The following is a 21,335-nucleotide window of genomic DNA, read 5'->3' on the forward strand; positions in this document are numbered from 1 at the left end:
TGAGGGATTTTAGAGGAAGGAATGCTTCCTTATAATGTATTGTAAGGAAGGATTATACTATTTCTTACGAAGGTTCAAATGAAATATTGTATAGTGTATTAGGTTGTTTGTAATTAAAAAAAAACAGGGAATAAAATTAATTTGTTGTCAAATTCTTTTCTGCTGTGTGAAAAGTCATGTGAAAAATCAAAGGATAAATGCTTGTCTTGAAGCTTGCAAGCCATGTTCCTATGCAAGATTTACGTTGTATCCAGCCCGATACCAATCCAGCATTTCAGGTCAGGAAGGGTCTTTATACCAATATTATCAGATATAGCACATTTCTACTGTATTTAGGCCAGCATGGGTTACTGTTTATTTGAGGTACTTGTTACTGTTTTGGGGTTTTACAAAAACTGCAAAGCTGTAAGCAGTAATTACAGTGTTAATGTGTTTGATAATACTTTAAGGTCAGTGTCATAGCACAGCAAGCATGTTCCTAGTGCTATTTATAGACAACACACACACACACCAGTTCAAGCCAGTTGACCAAGTGAACCAGTGAAAATATGTGCCATGGGAACAACAGAGCTTTGTGGCTACAATATAAGCTACTTCATGTTCTAGCAGTCATTACCTTCATCAGACGAGTTACTTCTGCAGTTCACTACTTCCCCTCTTTTGTCAGTTAGTTCCATTTCAGCAAGACAATTTAGCAGATTGAAAGTCTGATCTGGTGTATGTGTGTGTTCCCAGGGTCTGCTAAAAGAAAGTGATGGTGATGCCAGGTTTAACAAGAGCCCCTCACCAACAGGTGTCATTGAAGCTCACCCTACTTTGGCCCCCTATGTTTGATCATTTGCAATCACACACTGCCAACTTGTAATTTGGATTATTTGCAGCTCCAATCTCTATCTCTCTCTCTCTCTCTCTCTCTCTCTCTCTCTCTCTCTGCGTGTGTGTCTGTGTGTTTGTATCTGAGATTAATCCAGGATGTTTTCTTCAACTTTCATGTGATAACAATGTCAGGTTTTCTATTTAGAAATTTAAAATTCACATAAAAACAATGCCTGAGAAAATAACTAATGAAAAAAATACCCATTATTTAAATTTTTCTCTCTGTTATATGTTTTGATGTACTTAGGAAACAGCATATTCCCAGTGTTCCTGGGACAGGCACCAGATCCACCACAGCCATGATAAGAATAAAGAGGTTACTGAAGATGAATTGGTTAATAAATGAATGAATGAATGAATTTCATACACATACACTAATACACAGTAGACATTTTACACTTTGTAAAAACCAAGAGTTGGCAGTTTTTATGTTCATGCAGGTGGGAATGTGCAGTCAGATATAAACTCAAACTGATTAACATTTCAGTATCACATTTATTTTGTCTTATGGGTGCATGCACTGCCTTCAGCTCACTGCTTGTGTACATGTTGCTTAAGAGGTGTGTCTGTCTACAAGGTTTATAAATGAAACTTTTTATCATAAAAGTGTGGGATTTTAAATATATTTATTTTATTTATATTACCTAACCTCCTAGGTGGGTGATTAAAATAACACATCTGCTGTCAGTTTATAATAATTTAATGCAGTTCAGCCACACCCAGCTTACTTTTAGATAATTAGATACATTATAAAGAACCAAATACTGCTTTTTTGAATTTGAATATAATTTTTGTCCATGCCTTGGGAGAAGTGTCTTCACAGACCACTATTTGCAGTCAGACAACAGTGATTTCTCTTGAGTCATGACTGGTGAGCACTATATAGCAGCCACTTCTAAGTTGCATAAATCTGAAACCAGCTCAACTTTTTGCCACTCCATGAGTTTCAGTCCTCAGTCCCAAAATCTACAATTCTCCCCTGAAAATGACTCTGATGCTTATACTGAAGATCCTTTCAACACATTAGCACTGTTTGACTTTAACAATCATTGTGGGATTAGGGTGGAAATTGCTCAGAATTCCGTCTGGGACTTTAATAATTCTGTGTATACCTCTACTCTACTGTAGTCTGACCCTGAGCCACACCTGTAGATAAGAAAAGTGACTTATTTGCAGTGAACAGCTGTGAATTAGAGAGAGATGGGGCTGGCAGAGCCAACACACCACAAGCACTTGAACCTGAGTTTGAACCTGAAGTTTCAGACTTCTCCCATTGTTGTCAGGGGAAGCCCAGCTTGCTTCCCAGGAGTTGCCATTTTGGATGCAGCTGGAGTACCAGAACACAAAGAAGGCAGTACTGCAGTGGGTCAGTCAGACCCTGGAGGAACATTGCTGAAGCTTCCAGACCCTGAAGCTCGTGGAGTTCGGCCGGCCTTTCATCTTCATGCAGCAGTTCATCAAATCCCAGGAAGAAGAGCAGAGTGGATCCAGTGCCACTGGCCGGGCATCCCTCAGTCAAGCCATCTAGCTGGCAGAGAACCACCTGTTGGTGATGTCTGATCCAGATGGCTCTTCTCTATCCCTCCCTCCCTCCCTCCCTCTCCCCCCCCCCCCCCCCCTCCTGTTCCAGCTCCCTGGGCGGGGACCCAGCTTTTACCCTGCTTTTACTCCCTCTTCTTTCTCCCCATTGTCTCCCCATGCTCTCTCTCTCTCCACACAGGGAGAACCTCAAGAAGCCCAAGCAGGTTTGTTGGCACTGTGTGAAAGCCAGGCATTTCCAGGACCAGTTTTCTCTTATGGAAGAGGGGACACATATGGATCCCTGACATGCCTCAGGCCTTCCCTGATTGATCTGGACTGTACCCGATATCAGTGATTATTCAGGCCTTGATGGACTTGGGTTTTAATCAGACCTCAATCCACTAAAGCCTGATTCCATGCAGGATGTACAAATATCTGCTTGTGTCCATCCTAATAAAATTTCCGGGCTAAACTTACTGTATTTTGGGGACTCATTTTTAGGGACTCCATGCATTCTGTGACAAATTACCATTAATCAAGTTCCCCTTGCCAAGTTACAAGAGGAATTTTTCGACATGTTTTGCCTCTACCCAATCACACAAACTAAATAGAGCACCACATTGAGACTCATCTGGTTGTGGTTGTACATAGCTGCAGCTATAGTTTACATAAGCACAAGAAGAATGTATTTCAGGATGAACTCATGGCTGTGCTCATCATGGGAGTAATCCAGGAGTCCGACAGCAGTTGGGGCAGCCCCATTGTCTTGGTTCCTAAGGCTGAAGGGTTGGTCCAAAGCCTTTATTCAACACAGGATTTAACCGGTGATTATTGGCAGATTCCTTTGACTCCAAAGTCCAGAGAAAAAAGCAGCCTTTTCCACTCTTTTTGTTTTACAGCAATTTTTCATGCTTCATTTTGGTTTGTTTGGAGCCCTGGCCCTGTTTCAATGTCTCATGGACAAAATATTCTGCCTGCACCAAGAAACCCATGTGCCTCCTGTGTCCGTTCACACCTGCCATTATGAATGCGGCTTCAATGACCACTTGTGATCAGATTTCATACATCATTTCTGCTGGAGGAAGGCTGTCATGCAGCATTTATTATCAGGCAGAAATGTCCCACAAATCATATCTCATTTCAAATGTTTGGTGGTCTGCTAATGAAACTTATAAATGAATGAGAGATGAGATGACAAATGAAGCTATGAAAAGCAGCTTCTTTAGTCTCTTCTGTTAAAGCATTTCTCCATTAACCTAGTGGCAGAAGGCGCTACCATTTAGTGCAGTTTCCAAACACTTTCTGATTACATAGTTTCTGGCTAAGGCAATGATGCAGTCAATTAGTTGGTCTTTTGTTGCTGTTGGGGATGCACTGAGATGCATTCGTGTTCACACTACAAATGTGATGTGGCCATATGCATCCCAGCCCACCTCCAAATGTGGTTTGAATTATCAGATCACAATGCATCTTTGACACATTTGACCCTGTTTACTCTTGTATTTAGTTCTTGACGGACACATGTTAATGCTTGGTGTGAACAGGGCCTCAGATAAATAAATTGGAGACATGGAGACTTTTCAGGTGTCAGGAAACCCAGGGGGTAACACAGAACCCTCAGAAGTACCTTCACCAGTGAAGAGACCCCTTTCTTTTCTTTCCTTCTTGGTATCGGAGTGCAGAGTTCCTTTCCTGGAACTTCTTTTCAACAGTTCTTACTGACATTTTCTGTTGATTTAGAAAAGTGCAGTCGGTTACTGGCACTTGTAGTGGAAGATGGCACACCTCATGGACTTTGCCTCTGTCATAAACTTGGGTATCTCCTCCATACTATGTCTCCCATGCTTTAGTAGCCAAATGTTTGATTTCAGAGACAAGCATGGTCTAAGGGTCTTTTGAAATCTCCTAAGGAACTGGACACCTGTAGCAGTAATTTTGTACAGACAATACATTGTTGGGAAAGTGTCTGTCAAATCATTGAAAAATCATCTTTGGTGATGTTGTCCATAATACAATGAAACAAGGTGTCACAAAAATTAGTACATACACAAATAAAAGACCAGCCAGCATATTTGTAACGCTTGAACACTTCTAGAATATTTTTTGGTTAAATGCATGCTTTAATGTATAGAATGTATTGTTGTCAGTGGTTTATGTTACTCAATTGTTAGTTGGATATACTTGCTAATTCCAGGTTTTGCACAGCTTTCAGCTTCTCTCTGTAACAAATCAGATGTAATGCATCAATTCTAAGTTAAGTTAAAATGCGGAGTTCTTTACTAGGTTTTACTCTGGAACAAGAGAACATAGAAATGTGTTTTCCTGCAGAATGCTGCAGTTAGATTGCATTCTTACCCTACTGTTATTGTACTAATATATCTTGTTCACTGTTTCATTCAGCAAGCTCCATCCAAACCACATTCTTTCACACTAGACCACAGAGGGAACTGGGCTACCTGGTACTGGTGAAAATGAGCTTTCCCCCATATACAATAATATACACTATATGCCAAAAATATATGGACACCTGACCATCAGACTTATAGCAGCAGTTGAGGACTGAAACATTATGAGTGCTGTGAAATTAACCCTGAAAACAACAGTCAGTACCATCACCAATAACCACCACAGGGCAGGGTTGAAGGTATCACAGGCTGCTTCTCATGGCTCCAGCCTATCTAGGCTCAACGGCAGGTCGTAAAACATTAAGGGATGATAACGGTCATCGGAATGCAGAAAACCCCAAAAAAAGGGTGTAAATTACTCCTCCGTGGAACCAACCTCGAATTGACCACCCTTAACAGATGCCTTTTGTTTGGATTAGGGAACTGGTTGAGATTTATCACACTACACCCTACTCAGCTTCAAGTGACCTTTGTTCCCAACTGAACCAGTAAAAAGACTCCTCCATTTTTAAGAATGTTCTTTTCTTTCTCTGTATCTGCCTTATTTTATTTCCATATAATCGTTGAGTTTGTGTTAAATCTGTATGGGGAACATGCATTCCCACAACCTGTATTAAACCAGAGGGCAAGAGTTAACTTACACTTCAGCCACGGCGACTTCTCACATGGTGGGAAGTCCAGTGTTACCTCCAAATCACGTACTCTAACCAGCATTATATTACAACCCCACTATTAATGGAATTGTATAATATTAAGTCTGTTTCTTTCTGTAAACATGCCATTATACCCAGTAGCTAATGGCCATGGCTAATGTATGTCATGTGTGGTATCTGCATGCTTGTCTTCATGTGCTGAAGCTGTTGATGATTTGCAATTCTCAGTACCTCATATCATACATTTATTATAAACATTAAAGGTAAATAAGACCACATTACATGGGCATTAAAAAGGAGGCACCCCGGGAGGGGTCGCTTGCGAATTAGCTGGAGGGCCAGCCAAGCCACTCTCCAATCATCTCCAAACCGGCCTGCGGTTGGTTGAAGACCTCAAGAGGCCGGCTCATCTAAACTAACATAAAAACCGCATGCCCAAGCAAGTACGACGGGCACAGAGGAACACAGAAACACAGGAACGCAACAACAAAGAGCAAAGAACAGAGCTGGAGCTGGAGCTCGAGCTGAAACTGGAACAGGAAGAGAACCTGCCCCAGAAGATTCCAAGACTTGCATCACCGAACCTCGCTTGACTCGACCCTTCGCCCAGCCTTCCAGACTCCAGCCTCCCTCTCCGGCGACGATCAACAACTTCTCCAACACCCTCCAACTCCGGTCCGACTAGAACCTGCTGACCCACACCAACTCCTTCCATTCACCACCTAGGCAAAGCAAGTATTGATACCTCCCAACTTCATTAAGCTGGTGCAGTAAACCTAAAACTCTTTTCACCGATTAATGATGATTTATGTTGATGGTTCACTCAGGTCAGGATCTCATGATTTGTCAGGTTTAGGTCTAAGAACTCAACTCTCTGATTATTCTCACTGGTTCTTCTCATTCCATATCCCTACATGTATGAATGTGTATGTCTGTGTGTGTGTTGGTTGTGTGTAGTAGTTTAGGATATGTGTGTAGTAGTGTAGTATATGTGTGTAGTAGTTTAGTATATGTGTATAGTAGCTTAGTATAATAAAGTCTCGTCTGATGTTTAAAGGCTAGTGTCTTGTGTCTCTGTGCTTCAAATTTATTGCCTTAAACTGCCGATCTTGTTAGTGTGCTCTCAATATAGTGTTTCACTATATTTAAGATATTATTGCCGGTGGCCACGGAGGTAGTATCCCATGCACAATTAATAAATACACTTGTTTCAACTTATCGCTGGACGAATAGTTGATCAGCTATTAAAATATTAAGTTTATAAATTTCCCCTTTTGAGCTGATCTGCTAATGTCCTACATATTTTGGTGGAGAATACATCAGCTTAATCTAATTGAGCTAAATTTTCCCTACAATTGCAGTGCATATTGTAAAAAATGTAAACATTTTACAGTTCGACTTGGAAACCAGACAGACAAGGATGTTTTGGTTCTAACATGCCATAGTGAATGTTGCTTTGAAATCTTCAGGATGCACATAAGATATGCAGTGAGTGACTGAACAATGCAGCTCGTCCTGCCGCTGCTTCTGCATGTGCACACAAAGTCATGCATAAAGTATAAACCAGACCTCTCTCTTTTGTGCAGGGCCATTATTTTCCATAAAGTGTGGATTTTTCCACATATTTTTACGTCCGATGCCCTTCCTGACGCAACCCTCCCCATTTCTGGGCTTGTGACCGGCACTGAGAGTACACTGGCTTGTGCAACCCTCCAACAATTTTGTTTGGGAACCCTGCCTTATGTTGTTGTTTGGTATGCTGATCTGAAGCGTAGATAGCATAAAACAGAGTTCTTCTGCCTGGCTTAAGAAGCAGACACCTTCTGATTACACAAGTGCGTGGAAAAGCGCTGCCAAAAATATTTGTGTCTTGTATTTTGAGAGAACCACACAGGAAAATCAACAATGCAAAGACACAGACTTAATGCACAAAACAGGGTTTATACCCATGAAACATGGCAGTGTGTATTTGCAGATATTGTTATACAGGTGCACATGAAGTTGTACAGGTGATATACAGGTGCTTTTTTTCACACGTGAATCTAAAATCACACTTGTGAATGTTATTGGCATTTTTCAGACCTCATACCATAAATTAGGGGGACTAGTTGACCAGGTATTCAAAAGTCATCTTTTCCATAAGCAAAAATCAAAGCAAAAATTGTTCCAGGACATCACTACATTTAGTCTGTTTTATTTGTGCAGCAAAGAAAGCACAAATGGCACTTCAGTTAATGAGCCTATTTAGTGACATCACAGAGATAAGTCTATCACTAAAGTAGTGGGAAAATCCTTGTTTTAAACAGAAAATGTGACTTTTGCTCTGTGTTAGAAAATTTGAGCCAAACACAAACCAAGATCACCCACTCAAGAGGATTTAACTTTTAGTAACTCTGTGTCTGAATTATACTAGTGAATACAGTATATCTAGCCACCGTTCCATTCAAACCTGCTATTACTGGAGAAAAAGAAAAAGCAGCTTGCGTACACCATGCAAATACTGCCTATAGACAAGGGAAGGTAGGAGTCCAAATACAAATGTACACACATACAGATTAACCTTATAAGCATATCCATGTCCAGAAATGTCCCTTTCATAGGGTGAGACAGACTAGTGAGCCAAGTAATCAAAGAATCATAAGAGAGTGGAACACAAAGTCTAGTCCTCCCTAGAGCTCATTAAAGTTTTTATTTCTTAAAAAATATTATAAAAAATTTGTTAGTTTAGATTTGTTTGTTTATTATTACATATTTTTAATTGTAAAAGTGATATAAACACAACATTTTTTATCAGATATTTTTATTTTTAAACACAACACATTGAATTATTGAAAAATTACCCATTTAATCAACTACATTTTATGTATTTTCCTATTAATTAGTAAAACTACACACTGTGAGCAATTAGTTTTAAGCAGTGTATTGGTAGTTATAGTCAACATGCTACCTAACTGATCAACAATTACAGGTACAAGCTAATAACAAGGTGTATCATATATGCTAACTTACTGAACAGTTAAAGTTAGCAACTTAACTAAATTATGAAGTGTATGCTAGGAACCTATCTCCAGCTCTCTCCAGGCTGTTGTGTTGCTTGGCTGGCTAGCTGCTCAATTTTTTCCTCCAGATATTGGCAATGTTCTCACTCACACTGCAGTGCCACACTGCCACCATCAGCTGTGTGTCTCTTCCAGTTCCAGAAAGTCCACTCTTTGCATATGTAAATATGATGCATCAAAGATTGGCAAGGAAATCCTCTTCATTTTCACTGTCCAACTGGACTATCACTGAGCTGGAACCAGCGGAATAGGATGGAGTGGCCTTAAAGCTGTATGCTGCTGTGGTGCCAAACTGGTGCAGAGCTTCACTTGGTAGTTTATGCTGGTAACAGGTATCACCAGCCAACTTCAGTCCATACTGCAGCAGAAGTAGGCAGATGAGAGTGTGCAGTGACATTCTATTTTTTTTAAGTTTGACTTGACCACACTAATTTGGCTGAAGAGCCATTCAACCTCCACATCTGAGTGTGGCAAGAAGAGGGCAATGAGTGCAGCTTTGAACAGTTCTTCAAATGGATTTGATCTGGAAGAGTCCGTGTACTTATTCACGTCACTCCAAAACTTGACTGCATTTTCAGTTGAGTCCCACCTAAACAGATTGACGTTTCTCCATTGGGAAACAATTTTGTCAGTTGTTTGGGGCTGGTACCCCAGTAGCTCAGCTACTTTAATAATTTCAGCAGAGCCTTTATTGTGCTTTAGCATTTCCTAAACACTGAAAAAGACCATGTTTCTCAAGGCTTCTAGGTTGTTTGGGAGCCTTGCTTGCAGCTCCTTGGTTAAATCAACAATGTAGTTGATGCACTGCCCTGAATGACCTTTTTGTCCTCTGGCACAAGACTGAGTTGGGAGTCTGTGCTCTTGAAAAGGTACCCAAGGTATAGTGATGGACTGAGATGTCCATCAATGGCAGCCTTCAGGACATAAATTTTTGCCATAGGGTTTACTACTCTGCTGCAAACCGATGTTAAGTGGTGTACTAGATTGTCCAAAAGCTTGACAGGATCTGTTTACGCTCCCTCTAATGATTTCACTGCAACTTGTATGTCAGTCAGGATTGATTTCAAGAATGTCAGGTAGACATAGTTGGTATTGTCCATGTACATGACATGCAGCACATCTGCCATGTAGCAGTGCTCCCTGGTCTTGGTCAACTCAAAGTGGAGTTTCAGTTATTCCTGCTGGCTCAATATATTAGTTACAGCATTTTTAATCTATAGCCAACGTGTGGCACACATTTTGGTGATCTGCAGGGGTTACTGGCCACAATTAATGGTGGGATACACTGCCTCCTGCCATTTTGGGGAAATCGAAAACCAGTTGTAGGTTTCCCTGATTAAGTACCTTTTTTAAGGTAACACTTCTCAAGAAACTCAACTACTGCCTTTGCTATTGATCTGGCATCGCCCCCCAAGAAATGTGGACTCAAGTGTTCTTTTCTTAACACTGAAATATCAAATCACCACGCCTAGGTATTTCGAGACACTGACCTCAGTTGACTCATCCAAAAGGAGCCTGAACTTCTCATCTAAAGTTACCCTTTTGAGGAAAATAAGGAGCCAGTATTCCCCTAATCATTTCTGTGTACTTGGTATGGTGCACTTGGAAGTTTGTTGCTGCCACAGAATCTGAAAAGGCAGCTTTGCATGCCATACCTATATTGGTCACATGCTAGCAGCGAACAATGCCTTTGCCATAGTATCTTCTGCAGTTTTGCAGTTATCCACCTTCATAACCAACTGTGGTAATGTATACTGCATTGCGGGGTTGTACAGTTTTGATTTATGCTTGAATTCTGCTTGGCTGTAGCACAATGTTTTTTGATGTCATACATTTTTGCAAGCATATCTGATTTGCAGTATGCGCAGTATGCCTGACAATCATCCCCAATTACTGGCTTCAGCCACCCTTTAAATTCAGGTGCAGACTCCCAATCTTTTCTATATTTCTGGCTGTACAATTTTGATTGAGACATGTTGATTGATATTGTAAGTTCTGTTCGAGATCAAACATTCGTGACCAACTTTATTCATTGGGTTTTAACTGTGGTTGTTGAACTATTTAAACGTATCAAGTAAGTTTAGCAAACAAACCACCAGAGAAATACATATATCTTTACATCAAATGTTGAAAACCTTTTTCAAGACTAGCTTAATTTTCACTTAATTCATAAAAAAATTGTTTGTCTCATTGAACACATGCTACTACAGCTGCAGTCAGCCAAAAATGATTGCTGCTGCTGCCTCTGTGCCTGGCTATTGAGCTAGCTGAGCCGTCACTACTGCTGATATTACTCACAATGCACTTTTGCAGCCAGGCAGACAGACCGTGTGTTGTGACTGAAAGTGTGACAGAGAAAATCGTTTTTGTGTTATTTAGAGGGAAAATGCATGCATTTTAGCATTTGAGTCACTTTGCAAAAGCTGCACTTTTCAAAACTTCCAAATAAATTGTAAAAGTAGCTAAATTTGTTGCTAGGTTCTTTTTGGGAAAAAAAAAGTTGCAGGGTAGTCTGAAAATTTGCTAAATCTAGCAACAAAATTGCTAAGTTGGCATCACTACACTAGCTCCCTCTGGTGTTAGGCAAGCAACATTAACCAATTAAACTACTGTTTTAATACAGTTCTGCCAACCTTTTAAGCCTACACAGATCTTATGGTAACTATTAAAAAGTAAAGTTAAATTGCAGAGCTATCTAAATAGCTTGTATATTGAATTGACCTTTTAAGCAATAGAATTATGAAACAAGGTATCTAATGACATGATTTAGAATAACCAAAGCATATCAAAACAAGAGCAAAAAAAAAAATAAATAACAAGAGAAAGATCAATGACAGAGGCAAGGGAGAGAGACAGAAAGACAAAAAGAGAGAGACGGAGGAAGAGAGAGAATGTGCCTAAAAGCTTTAAAGGACAAATTTGATTTGCAGTCTATGACTTCATCTCCTCCAGGCCACATCACAGCAAGCCAATGTCATCAGCGTCAAAGCATGCCAGCGATGTAATGCAGACTACAGCCAAACACTTTGCCATTCATATTTCCCATCCAAATTACTACTCTTTATTACCAAATCACAATTTTTTATTTGATTTAGCACACACTTTGCCTGAATACATTGTCAGGTCTCATCCCAGAGCAAACCTGGCTGAAATGCTTTCTAAGCTGAAGATTGCATAATATCCGTTACTATTTGCTATATTTCTATATTGTTTGATTCAATACTGTTTTCAGTTTAAACTGGGCCACTGCAGTATCACATGAGTGAAGTATGTGATATTTATTTTATGTTGTTAAAGAACTTTCTAAAGAAGTGATCTGTTTAATTGAGCAGTTTCTATCTAACTCCCAAGGCTTGCTAATGGATTCAGTTATTACACACGTTCACCATAGGTCCTGAATAATTCATAGCAGTTAATGAAAAAAAAAAAATGCTTCAAAAATAAATACCAGAGTAAGTTGAGATGACAAGCACTTGAATACCTATTTAACAATTATATTAACAACAAATATAAATAAATCAAATATCAGCCAAATGAGTGTGCAAATGTGTCTCCATGGTATATTCCATCCTTGCTCCCTGTATTCCCAGGATTTTATTATTATTATTATTATTATTATTATTATATAGCTGAATGAATGAATGATTGAGATCTGCTATGTGATTTTCCAATTTTCCAAGAGTATCAGAGTGAAGGCCTAAAATGGACCATTGTTGAGCATTCTGGTCAGGAAAAAGCCACAGGAGGGAAGCTAGTTTAAACACTTGAGCAGTGTATGAGGAAAATATCACGAACATGATATGTGTCCTGCGGTGTTGCCATTGTTTGTGCTTCCTCAAGCTTTTCCTGCTTCCTTCTATTGAGAACTGAATGCAGAAAAGCCAGACTGAAGTGGCCTTGAAAGTTGTTAGCAGGGCAAGAAACTTTCCAGAAAACACCCAACTCAATCTACTGCTATTAATTTGTCAGAAAGCGTGAGTGAGATTTGTGTCTGTATATACAGTTAGGTCTGGAAGTATTTGGACAATGAGTTTTTGTGATTTTTGCCTTTATACACCACCACAATGGATTTGAAATAAAACAATCAAGATGTGATCGAAGTGTAGACTTTCAGTTTTATTTTAAGAGGTTCCACAAAAATATGGCATTTACCATTTAGGAATTACAGCCATTTTAAGCAAAGTACTTCCATTTTCAGGGGATCAAAGGTATTTGGACAAAGTGACATTGTAAATATAACCATAATTTTAATACTTGGATGAAAATCCTTTGCAGTCAATGACTGCCTGAAGTCTGGAGCCCATGGACATCACCAAATTCTGAGTTTCCTCACTGGAGATGCTTTGCCAGGCCTTCACTGCAGCCACCTTCAGTTGCTGCTTGTTTGTGGGTCTTTCTGCCTTCAGTCTTGTCTTCAGTAAGTGAAAAGCATGCTCTATTGGGTTGAGATCAGGTGACTGACTTGGCCATTGAAGAATATTCCATTTCTTTGCCTTCAAAAAGTCTTGAGTTGCTTTCGCAGTATGTTTAGGGTCATTATCCACCTGCACTGTGAAGTGGCATCCTATCGGTTTTGTAGCATTTGTCTGAATATGAGCAGAGATTATAGCCCTATAAACCTCAGAATTCATCTTGCTACTTTTGTCAGCAGTCACTTCATCAATAAACACCAGTGAGCCCGTTCCATTGGCAGCCATACATGCCCATGCCATAACACTGCCTCCACCATGTTTGACACATGATGTGGTATACTTTGGATCATGAGCTGTTCCTTTCTTTCGCCATACTTTTCTCTTCCCATCATTCTGGTACAAGCTAACCTTGGTTTCATCATCAGAACATGGGAAGCTTTTTTAGATGTTTTCTGGCAAAGTCTAATCTGGCTTTCCTGTTCTTGAATGTTACCAGTGGTTTGCACCTTGTTGTAAATCCTCTGTATTTACATTCATGAAGGTGTCTCTTGATTGTAGATTTTGACAATGATACGCTTACCTTCTCCAGACTATTCTTGACTTCTGTTGATGTTGTGAAGGGGTTTTTCTTCACCAAGGAAAGGATTCTATGATCATCCACTTTAGTTGTCTTCCGTGGTCTTCCAGGCCTTTCGATGTTGTTGAGCTCACCAGTGCTTTCTTTCTTTTTAAGAATGTACCCAACTGTTGATTTGGCCACACCTAAGGTTTTTGCTATCTCTCTTATAGATTTATGTTGTTTTTTCAGCCTAATGATGGCCTCCATCACTTGCATTGAGATCTCCTTGGACTTCATATTGGTAGCTCCAGTCGAACAGCTGCCAAATGCCAACTCAATACCTGATATCAACTCCAGACCTTTTATCTGCTTCATTTGTCTTGAAGTAACGAGAGAATGGACCGCACCTGGTCAATTATCTTCTTGTCAGTCAATTGTCCAAACACCTTTGAGCCCCTGAAAATGGAAGTACTTTGCTTAAAATGGCTGTAATTCTTAAATGGTAAATGCCATATTTTTGTAGAACCTCTTAAAATAAAGCTGAAAGTCTACACTTTGATCACATCTTGATTGTTGCATAGATACTTGCATTTTATTATTAATATTATTATTAAATTACAAGTTAAATATTATTATTTTTAATATTAATATATTGTACTGTTTATTACTATTTATTAAATATATTATTTATTCATATTGTCATTACTATAGATAATAAATAATAGTAATGATATATATAGTAATGACAGTATGAATAAATAATATATTTAATACATAGTGCTGTATATTATTATTTATTAAATATATTATTTATTCATATTGTCATTACTATATATCATTACTATTATTTATTACATATCACAATTGTTCCACTCCGTTTAATGCACCCTAAACTGCATCCAGCTGCTTTTTATACCACCACTGTAATGTAAATTACAACTGAGCCTACCATCTCCGCTTAAGATGCAATATTAGGTGCAATATTAATATATTAGGTGCAATATTTGTATATTAGAATGGTAATTGTGTTTTGTTTGCCTGTGATGTGTGTGTGTGTTGAATGTATTGTGTTGTTACCAAACACCAAGAAAAATTCCTAATATGGCGAATTAAATTATTCTTATTCTGAGAAGGGGCACTTTACACTGTTCACAGTGTACGTGGCAGTGTTGACTTGAAGTCACTCCGTAAACGGGGAAGGAACTGGTAGTTGAGAAGACTACCCCAAGTTGACTAGTTGAAATTTCAAGCTGAGGGGGCGTTTTCGGTGGCAATTACCGATTGTAGGCGGGGAATTACAGTTTGCAGGTTCGCCTCGAATGCAGCATTAAACCAGCGAACGGTACCCTTTTTAAAATATCCGAAGAGTAGTTATCATAAACCGCCGTATATACTGTACGCGCACTACGTTTTCTACAGCGTCTGGCTTGACCGCGGTCTGACATGTGCGCTGCGCTGATGTAAATCACACTCACGTCTAAAAACGATTCAGAAGGACGTCATGTGTTGTGCTGGCAGTGGCTTAACCAGAAATTAATTTCGGTTGTATGAGGAAATATACAAAATAAAATCACGATTGTTTTCCTGAGCTGTACAATTAAATTGGGGAGTGTGACGCATTTCAGGTGGATGCCAGACAGTAGTGGGGCGGTGATAACAGGAAATTGTTTGTTTAATCATTTATGGCACAATCTACCATCAAACAATCTTTCGTATTTAATAATCTTTGTATAGTAATAATTTTGCCATAAAAACACCCTTATGACAGTCCCACTGAAAATAAAGTTAGTAATAGGGGAAATTACACCTTATACTATAAAAAATAAGACAATAAATCCTGATTTAATCCTGAAAATATACTATAAAAATAATACTATAAATCCTGATCTACTTTTCTTTTGCAGTAAACTCTAGCAGCCTACTTCACCTGCTCCCACCTTCATATCTCTGTGCTTAAAGTGTAGCTATCTGGCTAGTAGCTTTCGAGCAGAAAATGCATCATCCAATTAGCTAATTCTGTTTCTCACCGCAGCAGCTGGTATCCAATAAAATGTAATTAAACAAAGGAATGCATTCATTAAAAATGTCATTATAATCATTATAATAAATGTTATTATCTAATATTGCATAAACTTTAATAGTTTCTCTTAGTTCTTTATATATATATATATATATATATATATATATATATATATATATATATATATATATATATTTATATATTTGACACCCCTGTTTTAAACAGAATTGTGTAGAATGGCAGTTTCTTTTCTGAGCAGAGATTTCATAAACAACTTTCAGAATGTGACCTGACTTAAAAATTATAGTTCAATTATTATGGAATATTTAGCTCAGCCAGGCATTGCACAAGACAAACTCACAAGACTCGCTCCTCCTTACACTCTAGACAGTAGAACTGACAAATCCTACTCAGGGTGTCCAACACTATTAAGAACATGTTTACATGTTTAAATGTAATTTGTTTGCAATGATCTATGAGGATAGAGTTGAAAAGCATATAGTGGATATAACTTACCCTATCTGCCCTGTGTCAGCTTATACATCCAATACAATCCATGTGTGAATGAAAAGAGACAAAAAACTCTCCTACTCCTTTTCTTTGCAGCCGAATAACTTTTCTTCCTCCTGAAAAGTAAGAGAGAGGACTGATGCTTCTCTCTCACACATACACTTCCTGGAAAGTCCCTTTACACAAGCTAAAATCAATCCTCTCTCCCTAGTTCAGCCAAGACATATTACTCATGCAGCGTGTGTGTGTGTGTGTGTGTGTCATCCTGAATGTTTTGTACCTCTGTTGGTGCTTGGTTCACCTCACATAGAGTGGAATAAGAGAGGGATACTGCAGCCAAGTGTAGTAAGGAGAGAGAGGTAAAGGAAAGCATGTTTAGAACTTCCTCTTCTGGGGGCTTTCTGATCTAAACTGTGTAGGAAACTTGTGTGTGCGTGTCTTTCAAATGCTCTCAGAAAATCTCACAGTTTGCTATTACAAGCAGTGCCAGATCTCCTTCATGGGTATATGATCTCAACAAACTGACCTGAGTGTACTGAAATGTGCATGTGTGCACGAGATTGATTGTTGTTTTCTATTTTTTTGGTTTCTCATTTCTTCCTAAACTCTCTACTTCAAACAGAGACACAGGAACACAAAAACACATAAAACCCTGAACCACGATAGCTCTTTTTCTTCATCTCATCCCTCTAACTGCCACCTAAAGGATCCAAATACAAACAAATCATACAAACAGACCCAAACTTAACCCTAAAACTTCCTCAACCCTAACCCTTACATAGCTCTATCCCTATCTTAACGGGAACCCTAACCATCTCTTTATCCTATGATTCATCAGTAATCAACAGTGAAGGAAGAGAAAAAAACAGAAGAGGAAAAAAATGGTTTTCCTAATGACCAAGTTCATCTTTCTTTTCTGCACAAGAGCAAAATAGTAAATTTGATGGCACATTGCATTATACCGATGAACCGTGTTGAATATCAATATTCAGAGAGATATGTTTTGTTCAGCATGGTCTGACAATGCAGTGGTTCAAATTTCATAGATTAGACAAAGGTTCTAGGAGAAGAAGCAAAAAATTCAAAATGGCTGACTTGCACGTCAAAAATTCATTGTGTAAAGAACACTCGGCATGCGACAAAGAATCATCAGAAGTAGAATCATGATTTGATGTTGGACGGCTTAAAAGCTAGGAGCAGTTTTATTTATTTGTGATTTATAGCACACTAAGGGATTTAGACATAACCGCTTTAGGATCTTTACTCACCTGCGAAGTTTGATCTGAATACATCACACCATTGCCAAGATGTGTCCTCACGAACTGTTTGGCATTTTGTCCAGTCAAATTTGTGTTGACTGGACAAAATTTGTAGGAGAAAAAGCAAAAATACTTTTTGTTAAAACTCAATGTATGACATCCTGTTTGGCAAATCACAAATATATTAGCCTACATCAAGAACACTCAACACCTGCCATAGTGTCAAGAGAATAAAGAATCATGATTTTAAGCAGTTTGGAGAACCCCGTGTGTGAGGGTGTGGAGGGAAACTCGGGAGTCAGGCGGAATTTTAGCAGAGCTCCGGGCTCGCATTTATTCACACTGTGCTTTCCATCGCACTTTCAAGACGCAGCAACAAAAAAAGGAAAAATCAACAGAAAAGGGTCTGTCGCAAACTCATGGCTTTCACTCCGTCTTTAGGCTGGGGCCATCCTCAGCAGCAGCGAGAGATTCTTTGGTGAAGGAGGCTCCAAGCAGAAGTAGAGCATCTGGATGGATCAGGCAGGCCTGGAGGGCCTCATCAATTTGTGAATTATATTGCCCCTAGAGGTGAATTTAGAAAAAAACCTTCTTAGAGCAAGGTAGGGCAAGGTCCTTTACTCAAGTACACAGTTTAGTCTGAGCAGTGACAATATACTGTATGCCCTGATTTTCTGTTTGGCAAACTTTACTGTCAAATTTGTTGTTTGTATGTCATGGATGCACTGCCCCATAAATCAGAAATTCGAGTTTGGGTTGGTCTCTTGATGCTGTCTTCCAAATTTTGTGATAATTGGACAAAATTTGTAGGAGAAGAAGAGAAACTGTTTTGAAAAAATTCAAACTGGCATAATTTTTGTTGGAATTGGTCTCACAATGCTATGATCCAAATTTCATGACGATTGGACAAACTTTGTAGAAGAAGAGACACAAAACAGTTTTTATTAAATTTCAAAATGCCCAACCTCCTGCCTGGCAAATTCTTTATGTCAAAAGAACACTCAGGACCTTCCAGGGAGTCCACAAGAATCTTGAGCTGATGTTGAATGGTTCAAAATTTATGAGCAGTCTTTGTGCTAATTGCAATTTTTGAATTATAGTGCCACCAGATGTGAATTTAGACAAAACGTCTTGCGGTCCCGGTCCTTCAGTTATATTTTAGAATCAATGTGAAATTTTACTGAGATCCAATGCAGTGTGGATAAGATAGGAGTGATGTGGTCATATCTTCTGGTTCTAGTGAGGACTCTGGCTGCTGCATTCCGGACTAACTGGAGCCTGTTTTTGCACCTACTGGAACATCCAGACAGGAAGGCAGTACAATAATCCAACCTGGACATAACAAAAGCATGAACTAGTTTTTCTGAATCATGTATTGACATTATATTTCTTATCATAGCAATATTTCTGAGATGAAAGAAGGCTGTCCTAGTAATATTATCTACATGAGCTTCAAATGAGAGACTGGAGTCAATAATCATACAATGGCCAAGTCTTTTTACTGCAGCACATGATGTAACTGAAAGGCCACCTAGGACCAAGACAGCCAGAAGTGAGCTTTCTGATTGCATAGAGTTACTATGCAATCAGAAAGCTCAACTTTCCTCAACTTTTTTAATCTGGTGTCTCTCTTCTGGCTTTGCTGAAACACGCAGTGCATTCAGAAAGTGTTAAGACCCCTTCATTTTTTTCCCTTTTTTTATGCTGCCTTATGCTAAAATGCTGTAAAAAAAAATTTCACATCAATCTACACTCCATACTCCATAATGACAAAGCAAAAACCAGATTTGTGATAACTTTGCAAATTTATTAAAAAGAAACAACTGAAATCACATTGACCCTTTGTACCCAGACCCTTTGTTATTTAGCTCAGGCGCATCCCATTTCTCTGGATCACCATTGAGATGTTTCTACATTTTGATTGGAGCCCACCTGTGGGAAAATTCAATTAATTGGACATGATTTGGAAAGGCACACCTGTCTATATAAGGTCTAGCAGCTGAAAATGCAAATCAGAGCAAAAACCAAGCCATGAGGTCAAAGGAACTGCCTGCAGGGCTCAGAGACAGGATTGTGTCGAGATGATACAGATCTCAAGTGGAGTTTGTCATTTCAGCCATATACAAGTACATAGTGAAATGAAACAATGTTTCTCCAGGACCAAGGTGCTACGTAAGATGACACAGAACAACACAGAACTACAAGGGACTACATAATTTATACATAAAGTGCACAAGTGCAAACATGTGCAGACAGCACAAGATAGTACAAGACAGTACAATGACTACTGGGACAGACAATGGGCATAGTAAGTCCCAGCGCAGCGCCGACCAGTACACAGTTCTGTTTAAAAGTGAACCTAGTGACAATAGTGCAAATAGTACAAAAGTATGATACAAATAGCTGAAATAGTGTAAACATAAGTGTAAACATAAGAGTAGCAGCCTATGCACAGTATAATATAATGAGTATTGTAGCAGCATAAACATGTGGAAATACTTGCAAAAAAAATTGCAGAGAGGATGGAGGATGCTCAGTTGTGTGTGTGTGTGTGTGTGTGTGTGTGTGTTCCTTCAGTCCAGTTTCTGAGTATTGAGGAGTCTGATTGCATGGGGGAAGAAACTATTGCACAGTCTGGTCGTGAGGGCCCGAATGCTTCGGTACCGTTTACCAGACGGCAGGGGGGTAAAGAGTGTGTGAGAGGGGTGTGTGGGGTCATCCACAATGCTGGTGGCTTTGCAGATGCAGTGTGAAGTGTAAATGTCCATGATGGAGGGAAGAGAGACCCTGATGATCTTCTCTGCTGTCCTCACTATCCGCTGCAGGGTCTTGCGATCCGAGATGGTGCAATTCCCAAACCAGGCAGTGATGCAGCTGCTCAGGATGCTCTCGATAGTCCCTCTGTAGAACATGGTGAGGATGGGGGGTGAGAGATGTGCTTTCCTCAGCCTTCACAGAAAGTACAGGCACTGCTGGGCCTTCTTCATTATGGAACTGGTGTTGAACGACAAGGTGAGGTTCTCCTCCAGGTGAACACCAAGAAACTTGCTCTTGATGATCTCCACAGAGGAGCCGCCGATGTTCAGCGGAGAGTGGTCATTCTGTGCGCTTCTGAAGTCAACAACCATCTCTTTAGTTTTGTCCATGTTCAGAGACAGGTTGTTAGCTCTGCACCAGTCCGTTAGCCGCTGCACCTCCTCTCTCTATGCTGACTCGTCGTTCTTGCTGATGAGACCCACCACGGTCGTGTCCTCGGCGAACTTGATGATGTGATTCGAGCTGTGCATTGCTACACAGTTGTGAGTCAGCAGAGTGAACAGCATTGGACTGAGCACACAGCCCTGTGGGGGCTCCAGTGCTCAGTGTGGTAGATGCTGTTCCCGATCCGGACGGACTGAGGTCTCCCAGTCAGGATGTCCAGGATCCAGTTATAGAGGGAGGTGTTCAGGCCCAACAGGTTCAGCTTTCCAATCAGGTGCTGAGGAATGATTGTGTTGAATGCTGAACTGAAGTCTATGAGCAGCATTCGAACATATGTGTCTTTATTGTCCAGGTGGGTGAGGGCCAGATGGAGGGTGGTGGTGATGGCGTCATCTGTTGAGCGGTTGGGGTGGTAAGCGAATTGCAGGGGGTCCAGTGAGGGGGGCAGCAGGGTCTTGATATGTGCCTCATGACGAGCCTGTTGAAGCACTTCATGATGATGGGTGCGAGTGCAACGGGATGGTAGTCTTTGAGGCAGGAGACTTCTTTGGCACGGGGATGATGGTGGTGGCATTGAAGCATGTCGGAACAATGGTGCTGCTCAGGGAGGTGCTCAGGGAGGTGTTGAAGATGTCCTTGAAGACATCTACCAGCTGGTCTGCACATCCTCTGAGCACCCTGCCAGGAATGTTGTGGCATTCCTGGCAGGGTCCAGCAGCCTTCCGCGGGTTGACTCTGTGTAGAGTCTTCCTCACATCAGCCGTGGTTAGACGCAGCACCTGGTCATTGGGAGGAGGGGTGGTCTTCCTCGTCGACACGCCATTCTGTGCCTCAAACCGAGCGTAGAAGTCATTCAGCGC

The 21,335-nt window shown here is 40.0% G+C and overlaps 1 protein-coding gene across 15 annotated transcripts in view; it reads right to left on the minus strand.

Annotated features, from left to right (window-relative positions):
* Positions 1-16,236, minus strand: part of si:ch211-285f17.1 (sickle tail protein homolog) — a 122,264-nt gene extending 106,028 nt beyond the window's left edge. For 9 of the 15 annotated variants that reach the window (XM_034307475.2, XM_026914178.3, XM_034307486.2 and 6 more), the window contains exon 1: positions 617-760. In XM_034307475.2, coding sequence (XP_034163366.1) covers positions 617-677 — 61 coding nt within the window. In that variant the 5' untranslated portion in view covers positions 678-760. Of the gene's footprint in view, positions 1-616; positions 762-16,021 lie in introns of those variants that run through there. The other 6 variants (XM_053236218.1, XM_053236232.1, XM_053236181.1 and 3 more) reach the window with 2 other exon arrangements.
* Between the last annotated feature and the right edge of the window lie 5,099 nt (positions 16,237-21,335).

This window comes from Pangasianodon hypophthalmus, chromosome 1 (assembly GCF_027358585.1).
Source record: "Pangasianodon hypophthalmus isolate fPanHyp1 chromosome 1, fPanHyp1.pri, whole genome shotgun sequence".
In the NCBI taxonomy this organism is placed as follows: domain Eukaryota; kingdom Metazoa; phylum Chordata; class Actinopteri; order Siluriformes; family Pangasiidae; genus Pangasianodon; species Pangasianodon hypophthalmus.